The sequence below is a fragment of the Lissotriton helveticus genome, chromosome 7 (assembly GCF_964261635.1).
Source record: "Lissotriton helveticus chromosome 7, aLisHel1.1, whole genome shotgun sequence".
Taxonomy (NCBI): domain Eukaryota; kingdom Metazoa; phylum Chordata; class Amphibia; order Caudata; family Salamandridae; genus Lissotriton; species Lissotriton helveticus.
Genome location: NC_136068.1, coordinates 259,847,144 through 259,860,736, shown reverse-complemented (window position 1 = coordinate 259,860,736; position 13,593 = coordinate 259,847,144). Strand labels below are relative to the sequence as shown.

The 13,593-nt window shown below is 41.8% G+C and overlaps 1 protein-coding gene across 1 annotated transcript in view; it reads left to right on the top strand.

Annotated features, from left to right (window-relative positions):
• Positions 1–7,661, top strand: part of KCNG1 (potassium voltage-gated channel modifier subfamily G member 1) — a 114,590-nt gene extending 106,929 nt beyond the window's left edge. The window contains exons 2-3 of the mRNA XM_078650484.1: positions 3,461–4,266; positions 6,428–7,661. Of these exons, the coding sequence (XP_078506610.1) occupies positions 3,508–4,266; positions 6,428–7,198 (1,530 nt within the window). The 5' untranslated portion in view covers positions 3,461–3,507 and the 3' untranslated portion in view covers positions 7,199–7,661. The remainder of the gene's footprint in view (positions 1–3,460; positions 4,267–6,427) is intronic.
• The last annotated feature ends 5,932 nt before the right edge of the window (positions 7,662–13,593 follow it).

Here is a 13,593-nt window from a genome sequence, read left to right as displayed (position 1 = left end):
TCTTGAGCTACAGGAACCTGAGGCGGTGGAGGACTACTTGTTCATATGAGTGGAACCACCTGCCAGGGAAGGGAGGAGTCTGTCCTTCCACAACCTGTCCCCTGAAGAGCTGAGAGACAAAAAAGTAGAAAAAGAGTTTAGATTGCAAATGGCCAAACTGAAAATGGGGGAGGTAGAGGCCCAGAGGTCTGAAGAAGAGAGAATGGCTAAAAGAGACAGAAAATTGGAAGAAAGGACAATTCTACGTACTCATGAAGTGTGTGAGCAAGAGCTGCACCGAAAAGCCAAGCAAATCTCAGAGACCAGCAACAATGGTGGCAGCAATCCAGTGTCCAATGGAGAGGTGATTGTCCGCATACCCTAATACTTGATACCTAGCTATGTGATGGGGATGATATAGACAAATGATTTTCAGCCTATGAGGTAGCCCTGAGGATGCGTGTCATCCCAGAGGAGAATTGGTGGGCACGTCTGTGGAATCACATGCCCGCAGTGGGTAATCACATTCCCATTCGTACACTGGAGGCGGGGAATCAGATGAGGTGTGCTGCCATGAAAGCCTTTCTGCTCACAAAGGGGGTGAATACGATGTCGGACAGACTTAAGTCTGTCTGCCTTCGTTACTGGGATTGGGTCCAGCAGTCTGTAGGGCGGCGGTCCCGCACATGATATTACGATGGGACCGTGGCGGTCGCATCATCTATCTTTAACATTGTGGCGGGTGCTGCTGCCTGCAGCACCCACTGCAATTTTCAAAACACACTGTTTGCATTTCCCTGCACTGCATAGCAGGCACCACGCTGTGCCTGCAACCTTGTGCAGGGAAATGTGAGGGGTACCAAAGGTGCCCCTCAATGCAAAGCCAAACTCCCCCAGCACGAGGGTTGCCCGCAATGGGCCCCAAAGTCCTTCCCCGCCAGCCTTTACATGGCGAATTCACCGCCATGTAAATGCTTGCTGTGATGCAGCATCATAATATGGCAGATGGTGCCTGCTAGGCACTGTCACCATTCTATTGATGCAAACCGGTCCGGCTGCTGTCAGACCCATGGTGGACGGACTTTCCATCCACACCCCCACCATCGCAATCTGGTTGGCTTGATTTGGCAGCACGATTGCGGTGAATCTGCGATGGATTCACAGCAATCGTAATCCCCCCCCCAAGTTTGGCCTCACCCCAGAGAAATGCTGTATAAGGTTTAGGGATCGCGTAAGCTGCCAAACCAGTCTTGGGAGGGTTTCTTAGAAAACTCCAGCAAGGCACTGAGTGCCTGGGTAATGGACAGTAAAATAAGTAGTTTCAATGGGCTGTGTGGCCTGATTTTAAGAGCATTGCAAAAAACACAGTTGATGGACAGAATGTAGAACAATGTCATACATTCACCCCAGTACAAGGATCTGGGCCTAAATCCATCGTTTTTTTGCACGTGCTGATTTTAAGAGAGCACATCTTCAGAACTTGCTTTACAGAGCTGTACCTAAACCTGATTGACAGCAAGGTTACTCATTCCAGGAAGCTTGCAAAGGATGCAGACCGTTGGGTCTGCACCAGACTGCCCACAAAGCCATCTTTGGGGATCTCAAAAAGGGAGGTCAACATCCCCAACAGAAGAAAGAGGGGAGACAAAAATAGAAGTAAGATGTTCTCCAAAGGTCACCAAACAGCTCACAGGGGAAGGATAACCAGCCGAAATCTAGCCAGCAAAAGAATGTGTTTATTGACTTAAAGACAGGAAAGGACTATGAGTGCTACCGATATGGGCACGTGAAGGGAGCTGTCAAGTGTCTCAAAAGGGCACCGCCCCCCCACTTGCGGACAGACCCAAGGGTTGGCCAGTGTAGCACTTGGGGAGAAGATTGCCCCATTTAGTATGGGGGGTAGAGCAGAGGTTGTTTTAGAGTCCCTAGGTGACAAAGTGATGGTGCCAAAAGCCCACATGCCTACTAATACTTCCAAGTATAGGCAGTGGGTTACCTTCGATGGGCAGAGGGGGGAGGCTCTGGTGACACATTGCTCTAAGTTAACCCTGACTTATTTTGTGCTGAGCAACCAGAGGGGTAGGCAAAGGTTAAATTAGTTATTTTTTGTGATTCACCCTGGCTGGGATTGTGGTTGTTGTTTGAGGAGGGTGCACATCCCCCTCAACCAAAACAACAATTACCTACAGTTGCTCTGAGAGAGGAATCCCAATTTTCTCTTTATTTATTCCAATGCCTTTCTTCCACAAAAGTTTCTTGTTCCTTTTTTTATCCCCTTCCTCCTCCTTTCTACCTTCCCCCTTTTCGGGGTGCGGGAAGATGTACCCACTTTTAAAATTAGTTTACTTCTTATGGTCGCAATGCTACTCCTTTTTACCATTTTCTTCTTATTTGTGTGCCCCTTCCATATCCTCATAATCCTGTTCACTCTATCCCTACTCTGGTTTCCTCTATCTTTGTCTCGTTGCTTTTTTCCCTGCTTTAATACTTATTTGCTGTACCCTATTGAAATTTGTTTATGGGGTAGTAATTTTTTCTTTTAAAAAGAGGATATTTTCCCCCAAAACAATATTACATGTTTTTAATTATTCAAGAGTTTGATATTGCTATTTGTTTGTCGCTAACTTTTTTTTTAAATATGTTATTCCACTAAATGATTTTTCTTAATATTTTGGTTCTCAGAAACGTGCAGGCTCTATTTTATTTTTCTATAAATTTCCATATTTCCTGTAGAATGAAATGGTGCAGGCAGAGATCTGTTGTAGCCATCCCAATGCTATATTACATATTCAAAAAAGTATACACTGAACACCACTCAGTATTTGGAATTATAAGTAAAGTGTGCAAAGGTTAATGTATACAACCACATGAGAAAGCTCCCTAAACATTACAACTCTTGCCTCCATTTTTCATAGCACAAACTGTAAATAAATTAAGAGTAGATTGCATTTACCACCCAATCTTTGCTTAGCTGGTGTATTTTAACATTGATTGAAGATGTTTGTTCTTCACAACATATGGAACTTCCTATATTCATTTCCAAATGTAACTGAACTGTGCTAAATAATGCAATAATGTATAGTCACTAAATTTTGAGCTAGCAGTTCATATTAACATCTCAGCTGTACATTTTCTTTCCATAGCATGATGTAGTTTATTCGATATACAGTAACCCTGACCTCGTCAGCTCTCCGAATAGTGTAATCCAGTTAGGTATTCAGCACGACCAACATGTACAAAAATATTCCCGAGTGAAATGCATTTTATTTAAATCCCTCTCATACATATTAACTGTGGATATTGTGAAAAGCTATCTAGATGAACCATTTGTGAAGTGTCGTGGCTGCCCCTCTACAAATTCAAAACAAGATGTTTAGACCTGGCTAGGATTCCTATTTTAAATTCTTGTTCTGCGCTTCTACCAAATCAAAATATTTTCATTGTAGGAATACTAAAATATGTTTTGTTTTTTTCATTACAGATTTCTATGATTAGACTATCACAGTGATGTGAGGCTCCATAATCAAGATGACTGTTCTTGGAGGAGACAATTCTGATTATGACTACAGTGCCATTAGCTGCGCATCTGATAACTCGTTCACACATCCAATCTTTCAAGAAACAGAAGCGCTAAAGGGGGTGTTTTATCAACGCGCAAAGCTAATCCAACCAGAAGAAGATGTCTACAAAAGCGCTCGCCTTGAAGACCGCAAACACCATGCTATCATAAACGTGGGGGGGATAAAGTACCTACTCCCATGGACTACCCTGGAGGAATTCCCGTTGACGCGGTTGGGACAGCTCAAATTTTGCAACAATTTTGATGAAATCTTGAACATTTGTGATGATTATGACGTCACCTGCAACGAGTTTTTCTTTGACCGCCACCCAGGAGCTTTTAGAACGATTTTAACTTTCTTACGCGTGGGTAAGCTGCGTCTCCTGCGGGAGATGTGCGCACTCTCATTCCAAGAAGAGCTTCTGTACTGGGGCATTGAGGCGGACAGCCTGGAATGGTGCTGTAAAAGAAGGTACCTGCAAAAAATTGAGGAGTTTGCAGAGTTGAACTTAAGGGAAGACGAACTGACAGAGAATGAAAATGCCTCTGAAACAGCAGAGGAGACCAGGTCTAGTGTATGTATGAGAAAATTGCGGGATATGGTAGAAAAGCCTCAATCTGGACTTCCCGGGAAAGTGTTTGCATGTTTGTCTGTATTATTTGTGACCATTACTGCAGTAAACCTGTCTATCAGCACCATGCCCGATTTAAGGGAAGAAGAAGAAAAAGTAAGTGGTCTATGGCAGAACGCGTAACTTGGTCAAAAGTAGGTAGAACTGTAACACCGCTTAAGAGTGAATTGGATAAACATGCCTAGTTCCTATTTTTAAGGATATTTTGCAATTAAGGCTCTAATAATCTCCACTAAATTGGTTATGTGTTAATTCATATATTAAATGTTCATTGAAGATATCCAAAAAATAGCCTGTTTGATTTTACTAATCTGTGGATGTCAGAATATCGAGCACAAAAACTGTGCTACAAAAATGTTGCAGCCAGAATATCGACTACAAAAATAATGTGAAGTATGTTTAGAATTATAGCTGGGTAACGGAATAACGGGGATGCCATTCATCGAGGGATTCCGAGTGACATCAAATAGAGAATAAGAGTGAAGATCGACTGATCTATGATGGTACTGAGAGCCCTGAGTTGAAAAACATACCCATTAGTCATAGTTTACCCAACAGGTAATTTATATTGCATATGGCATCTCCAATTCATCTGCCCTGGTTTCTAGTAAGTACAAAGGGGCATAAGAATAGGCGGGATCCATACGTAACACAGCTGCAGCCTGTGCAGGTAAGAGCGGTGGGGCAGTGTTGGGGGATCAACAGACGACCACAAGGAAAATTAAATAAATCATTAATTTTCCCTCGTCGTCAGTCGAAATAACCCCTCCCCCCCACCCAGCCGAACCGCTCTTACTTGCATGGGCCGTGGCTGATATAACATATAGGAACATGTGGCCTCCCATCATCTCCCCACCACTCTAAACATATACTCCCACTTATGTAAATTAGAAAAGAAATCCTTGGACCAACCAGCTACCCACACCCTGCTCGGAATAATCCCATCCCAAGCCCATCTCCTAATATTAGAAAATACATGGCCTCTTGCTATCCGTCCAGTATACATATGCCCCCTACTCATTTATCTGTATGTAATGGACCAAAAAGTTGCTTAGACTGCTGCCACATAATCCTGCTGCCCTCTGCCAACCCCACCAAAATTGAAGTAAAAATAATCTGGTGTTATTTCATCCACCCCTACCACCCACTACACGCTCTCACCCCCTCCCAGCCCAAAGTCAGGCTCTCCACTCTTACAGTGGGAGCAGAGAGCCAGCACTATGTTGACAGTGGCTCTTTGAGAGCAGCTTGTCTGAGTGGCTTCATTTCCCATCTCAACCTGGGTGTGCAAAGACCCATGCAAACAAGGGAGAAGGCGGGTGGTGCAGGGACAGTCCTGCTCCTGTTCTCCTGCCTCCCTTGGGCCTGCAGAGACCCTAGAAAGGTTGGAGAAAGCGGTCAACCCCACCAACTGTCATTCTGCCCCCACTCTTGGGTGTCTGAGACCTGGGCGAGGCAGCGGAACAAAGAGGAGGCAAGTGCTTACCATGTGAAATGTACAACAGTGGTTCACCAGATTGTTTAACCAGTGTTGTGACATCATAGCAGTGAATTACCAGATCCCAATCCGGGTATTCCTGCTAATCTCTTCCTGTGGAAGCCATATTCAACATATAGATGAGTATAGATTTACTGTTTTCAACTCTGCATCAACACACATTGATTTTATATATCATCAAAATACAGATATGTGGAGTTAACTATAGCAAATGTACACTTAACCCTCATTTTTCAGTTGCAATATGTTTGTGGATGATATAATGGCTACAATAATTTTATAACACAATGTTTCAAATTTGATATGCTGGTGGTGTCTCCATCGGAGGAGCAACACGCCCACCTCTGGATATTATATTCATAATGACCATTTCACTTTGAATCCCAATGTTCATGCATGCAAAATAAGTATATGTTTAAGACGCTCGAACCTGCTTGAAAGGAACTGCGTTCTGAAGGAGCTTCCATAAAAAGCTGTCAACAAAATGTCCTCAGGCTTGACACTGCATGCCGGTTAGTAGCTACAGTTCTAATGGAGAAGTCTAGTCCAGCCCCCGGCTTAATGGTGGGCCTTCAACATATAACAAGACAAGATGGAAAATCAGATATCTTAATTCACTTGAACCCCTGACTTTCCACCAATTTACTTGTAGTCATAAAAGTTGCTCAGAAAGTGCTTCATTTGAACAATGCTTTCAAATTGTATATTATGTATAAATTTCTGTGATGACGAGAATGTTGTTTTTTGTTTTTTTTCCAGGGTGAATGTTCCAAGATGTGCTACAACATTTTCATTGTGGAATCTGTTTGTGTGGCATGGTTCTCGTTAGAGTTCTCTTTAAGGTTTATTCAGGCACCGAGCAAATTTGCGTTTCTAAGAAGGCCACTGAACCTTATCGATATTGTTGCGATCCTTCCCTATTATATCACTTTGATTGTGGACAATACTTCAGCTGGCAAGAAGAAGTCGGGTACAGGCAACATTTACTTGGACAAAGTAGGTCTGGTGCTGAGGATACTGCGGGCCCTAAGAATTTTGTATGTCATGCGCTTAGCCAGGCACTCCCTGGGGCTGCAGACATTGGGGCTCACTGCTCGGCGTTGTACCAGGGAATTTGGGCTTCTTTTGCTGTTTCTTTGTGTAGCTATTGCACTCTTTTCACCCCTGCTGTATCTCATTGAAAATGAAATGGCAGAAACACAGGAATTCACAAGCATCCCCGCCTCTTACTGGTGGGCTGTAATCACCATGACAACCGTCGGATATGGGGACATGGTGCCCAGAAGCATTCCAGGCCAAGTTGTAGCGCTGAGCAGCATTCTAAGCGGGATCCTTCTCATGGCGTTTCCAGTGACTTCTATTTTCCATACTTTTTCGCGCTCTTACATTGAGCTGAAACAAGAACAGGAAAGACTTATGTGCCGGAGAGCCCAACTGCTGCTGAAATCAAGGTCGCCGTTAAGTAATATCGCACACGGGGGCGACATTTTATTTGACAGTATCTCTTCCGAAACCAAGGACAATGATTAAATCACAGATGACCTTTAAAGTCCAGCGCTGGGCGCCATTTTGCGGTTATAAAACACTTCTTACCATTCACACAGCAAGCACTTGATGAAAATCCATGTACTGCAGTAGCAAGAAAAAAAAAGTCATAAAACCAACACAGCCTAAGAGTCTATTTATATTTTTGCTTTCAGTATATTTTAGCTACTCTTTTTTTCTTAAAAGTAAATTATGTATATATTCATGAAGCACAAAAAATAGGTGTTTGCTACGCGAGCTAAACATACTGTACAGAAAATTAAATGTTCTTTGTGTAGGCCGTTTTATTATTTATTATGTTTCTATAGGTATATAACTTGTACATACTTTACATATGCATTTTTTTCACGCGATTATTACGTTATTATGAAATGGCTTTAATTGTATTTATGGAAATGTCTACAAAAGCGCAAATCTATAGATACAGAGCATTAAAAAGTATACCGTGCAATCTGACGTCCAGTGTTTCCTATATTTAGAGACCATAAAAGTACAGACGTAAATATTAGAACATACATATTACATATGTTACAAAGAAAGTTCTTTCAGAAGAATGCTGAATGGTAGTTCAGGTTGTCAGATCCAAGGGTTCAACATGCTTCTTCTAGGTATATAGATCCAAACTTATTCAGGGTTTAACACTGGTTCCAGGAGGCCCTGCGGCGCAGAGGGGCCCCCAATCCTTCAGAGGGCCCCACCTGTTAATTGTCCTACATAATCCTTTCTTGATCTTTCACTGTTATTACTCTTATGTTGGTGCCATATTCATGGGTTAGTGCATAATTTGTAAGAAAAATAAATAAATGAAAGTAACGTTTTTCATATAATCCTTGGCAAACACAGTTGTTGCAGAATGCCAAGGCTGCCTAGTCTTGATTGCACCTCATGCTTCTTTCTTTTTCCAACCTAAACTTCCTGGTTCTTTTTTCATACCTGCTTCCCCAATTTGTCACTGTGTACATATATTTTTCTTTTTCCTTTTTCCTCCCTTTCATGCCTTTTTCTGTTGCTTTGGGCGAAGGTCTGATAATGAAAAATATGTCCTGGTCTCACAAGCTGAGTGCTGGTGTCCACTACCTGCAACCACAGTCACAAATTAAGCACTGATGTTAATGACATGAATCACATAGAACAAAACGAAGCATAGGTTTGAGAAGAGATTCACATAGTTGTTAGCAAATTGCACTAACCCAATATCTTTCTGTCTGTCCTTTACTTTGGGGGTGATTACCAGGGGCAGCTACTCCGTTAAGGCTGAGGAGCATCGCCCCACTGCTCTTTGGGCAGGAAAGACAAAATGATAATAATGTAGTTATTATTTTATTTTTCACAGGTTTATGGCTGGGTTAGGGTGGGGGTACAGGGGGAGGAGTGGTTTACACACTCCAAGTGGGCATGACTGCTTGGCCAGCCGTCATGGCCCGGCCAAACCGCCATGCACACTTTGCATGTCCCCCACAAGGCTGCATTAAACAGCCTGGTGGGAAACATGCCCGGTCCCCAGTCCCAATCTGAGTACCGATCAACAACGCACAGACCAATCACACTGTTGCATTGCAGCTTTGTGGTTGGGTAAGGGAGCCTGTGTGCTTCCTGATTCCTTAGAAGCAGAGAAGAGACGTGGCTAGCAGACGAGGCAAGTGGTATTTTTTAAATTTTATTATTTTGTCCCACTCCCCCACCCACATTCCCTGCCAGCTGCTACTGATGATTACTATTTTAAACAACAAGGGAACCCAAAGGCAGTACGTCAGGGACCTTGGGTGTGTAAGCTATTCCTAAAGACATTAGTCCCTAGACAGTTACGAAATTGGAGCAAACAATAAACATAAGCTAAATAGACTATGGGGTCGATTCCGATTCTGGAAAAACCGCTCTGAATAGCTGTTCGGAGTGTTTTTCCCGTACGAATCGTACCCTGCAACGTCCTGCGTCGGGTCGTACGGCGTGTGTACGAGTCGTACGGAGAGGGCTCTGGATACGATTCGTACGGACTTTTTTTTACCGGATCGGAATCGAACCCTAGATGTTCTTTGTCCAGCCGGACAGAATTTTAATGATTAGATAAGTGCATAAAAGGAGATTCATGTTCAATTTCAAGTGGAAGACATCCTGCGCCCAACTTACAAAGATAGACAGACAACACGAATAGGGGAGGGTTTTTTCAGGCAAGAAGAAAGTCTGCATATCATACAATTTAACAGACTTAAATCGCATTCAAAGTACCATTGTGCAATGTAATCCACAGTGTTTAAATACACATGGTACATGGGGTGTTGACGAAGTTTTGATCCCTAGGGCAAAAAAGCATGGGATCATCTTGAGGACATTGATAATTTACAGGCCTGCTTACGAGAAATTGTAGACATTCAATTGCTTCATGTCTAGATACATATAAGCAAATTTAAAACAAAATTTAGGGAGAAAAGATGAGGGAAAGAAGAGAAAGGAAAGGGCATTAATCTAATCATTAAAATTCTGTCCGGCTGGACAAAGAACATATAGTCTATTTAGCTTATGTTTATTGTTTGCTCCAATTTCATAACTGTCTAGGGACCACTGTCTTTAGGAATAACTGATGATTACTAGACAATTGTTGTGGGTCTAGGCTTAGTTCCCCACAAAAGGTAGCCCAAAGCCAAGAAACAAACAGGTTATATGTAGGACACTGGGATTGGTGGAACCCTTTGTTACTCACTACATGTACAAATGGCAAGTACAGAATTATATGCCTGGAATTCTGGAAGATCTTACAAGTAAATAATTACTAATTCTGTTGTCATAGGTTAATAGCCGCTGTGTGACCCTTGTAATACAGATTTCCTTCTAACACAAGCTTTGGAGTTTCCAATGTACTCACAGAACGTGTGGGCCAGGTGTGGACACCAAAAATACCCCTGTTCTAGTTTTGATCATTTCTTCATAACAAGATGGCAGGGAAGTTTGGAGTTGTGATGGCATTTAATATCCTTCATTTGCAATTGTTGAATTAGAAAATATAGAGTAGTATCACAATGTTGTAGTCCTGCTTAATCTCACACCTAGCATCCTTTGTCCCCTGTTGGACCATTTCAGCAAGTGGCATATTGATTGGTTGATTAATGAGGTTATGTAGTGCATGGGTACCAGACGGTATCCTTCTACTGACTTAAATTATTCAAACTGCAGGAAAAACAAAGAGACATTTCTTAATGAGAGCTAGTAAAGTTTAAGTTCCACATGGAAAGTTAGATTTGTTGTGATCTGGAGAAGGAGATTTAACTTATTCCTTTAGAAAGCGGCCAAGCAAGCGAAAGAGTGGCCTTCAAGCAATGGCGTAACATAGGAAGCCGCAGCCCACGAAGTGGGGGTACCCGAGCTCCAGGGGGCCCCTTCAGCACAGTACCCTGACCTGAGATAATTTATCATATTTATTTGAATACTGATAAATGTGATTACAATAAGACAAAGTTAAAATTCTTCAGCTGCCATTCTCCTCCTAGAGATAAAATTGAGCGTAGCCCCGGTTGCGTGAAAAATTCATTTTTTATTATCTCACATCGAGTCCACCATGACGCATTTCAGCCGATGACCGGCCTTGATCACATATATATATATATATATAAGGATATATGGATCTCTTCGTTGTTTACAATATAGTGCCATCTTACCATGATGTTGCTAGTACTCAATTCGGCTATTGTGGCAATGTTATGGTAACATTTTCAATGTTCCAACATCAGTATAGGTATTGATGTGTTTTGTTTTTACACTCCCATTCTGTTGTATAAATATAAAAAATGTTTATACCACACATTCAAGATAAATCATGGTGAAGGAGGGTTTATACATGACCGTAATCAGGAATAAATTTGCAATATCTCACCCTAAATGGGGCCTGTATCCAGTCATTACAAAACCAAGTAAAATTATTGAACATCATCCCCAAATTGGTGTCCACTGCATTACACCCTGAATGGACCTCCAGTACCTGCCATTAATAAGCCTAAATAACCGGCCTATTACTATTTTTAGTGCTATTAAGAATAAATAATTCCTATGTCCTACATAATAGTGCAGAAAAATAGAAAGTTGGTGTTATTTCATTATTGAAATAAAGTTATATATATATATGAAAAGGGAGGAGCGATGGAGTCAAGATAAAAACGATTAAAAGAGAGGAATCCAGATAGGAGATCTAACGTACATGCTGTATCAATTCAGTTAATGAGGGCACCTAGACAATTACTCCCCCAGATGAACTGCCAGTTCTTCACTACTATTCATACCTTTTGGGGCCATAGTCTGTAGATCAATTATATAACAAGATTCAAGTCTTCTTAATCTAAGGATTCTATCCTTGCCCCTTGAATCAACAGGGACATGATCAATACAGAAGGTCAGCAGGTCACTATTCCTGTTGTGCTCCTTATCAAAGAGTCTAGCCACTGGATATAAGGCCTCCCCATTTGTAATGGCCCTCATATTCTCTAGTATGAGGACCTTAGTGGGATTTATGGTGCTTGCAATGTATTGCAATCCACATGTGATTGTCATGCAATTGACCGTATATGGTGTCATGCAAGTCATGAATTTGCTGAGATGTCTAGGTTTGTCCAGACCTGGAATGTTGAGTGAAAGGATTTTCCTGCTATTGCAGCAAGTCTTGCATTTCCCACATGGGAAGAAGCCATGTAATGTTGTCAATCTAGACCCTATGGCTTCTTTTGCCTGATGACTACAGACCAAGGTATTACTAAGGGACCTGGTTTTTCTAAAGGTGAGCAAGGGGCTAGGCGGTATGTCCTGACCTATGATGGAATCTGTTTTCAAAGTATGCCAGTTCTTATGCATGATTCTCCTCAAGTCATTGGCATTCTCTGAGAATTTGGTAATCATCCTGAATTTACAGATATCATTGGTGTCTTTTTGTGTATCTTTTAATAAATCTAACCTAGCTAGAGAGTTAACACTTTTTAAAGCTTGTGTTAAGGTTTGATTGCTATACGCTCTGGAGCTGAAACGAGCCATGCTCTCTTTGGCAGCTAATTGGAAATATTGGTCTCTAGTTTTATTCCTTTTTAGTCTCAAAAGCTCACCATAGGGAATACTGCTGTTGAGCAAATCAGGATGACTACTTTTGACGTAAAGTGTTGAATTACCTGCTGTAGGTTTTCTATACAGCATGGTACACAGTCTCGCTTCAAAGACACAAATTGTCAAGTCTAGAGAATTTACTGACTGAGAACTGACTTCACCCGTAAATTTCAAGTTGAATTCATTGGCATTCAAAACATCGATATATACCCTAGCTGACTCAGGTGGCCCCCACCAAATCAGGAAGAGGTCATTGATGTATCGATGCCACGCTACCACATTGGCTGGCATTAGAGACCGCCCAGGCCACCCGATCCTCCCACCAACCTACAAATACATTTGTATAGCTTGGGGTGAAGCAGGTGCCCACGGCAGTCCCCGAGACCTGTCTGTAGTATTGGTCTTTGAAAAGAAAAATGGTGTTATTAAGACAACTCTATAAATTCGATCAGCATGGCATTATGTTCCAGGAATTTCAAAGGGCGATTTTTCAAAAAGAATTGTGTTGTCCTCCGCCCATACTTATGTGTGATGCAAGTATACAGACTAGAGTTGTCCAGGGCCACCAGTTGGAAACCGTCTTTCCATTATACCTCATTGAAATGTTTCAAAAAGTCCTTGGTGTCTCTGATGTAATAGGTCAATTTCAGCACCAGTTGCAATGGAAAATGGTCTATGTAGATGGGTAAATGTTCTGTTAGACTCCCTTGTGAGGAAACAGTTGGTATTCCCAGAGGGTGTTTATTGTCTTTTTGGATCTTGGGGAGATGATGAAATGTAGGTGTAATGGTAGGTAGACACTGAAGATATAAATATTCATCAGTTTCCAACACTTTGCTCTTATACCAATTTCGTATCAACTGGTGGTACACCGTGATGCTCTGATTATGGGTTTTTTCATTGGTTCTTAGATATCAGTTCCTATCTGACAACTGCCACTGTGCCTCCATATCATATTGGTCACGTGTCCGTAACACAATGTTACCGCCTTTGTCTGATGGCTTATATTCTATGGATTTGTCTCTGCAGATACTGTTCATAGCTAGTTGTTGTTCCTTGGGGAAATTTCTCTTGGTAGGATCTTGTATGTTCTTTTGTTGTCTCAAATGCAAGTGATCTTTGTTCACTGCTTCTGCGAACACTCTATGGGGTCCCCAGGCCTCTGGGTTAAAAATTGTGAGGCAGGTTTGAAATATAAATATGTATGTTACATACTGCAGGACTTAATTTACAAAACTTTGGAAGACAGCAAGGGAATTTATTCAGGCTTAATGGATCAAACTTGTATTCATTGTTGGCTCTAT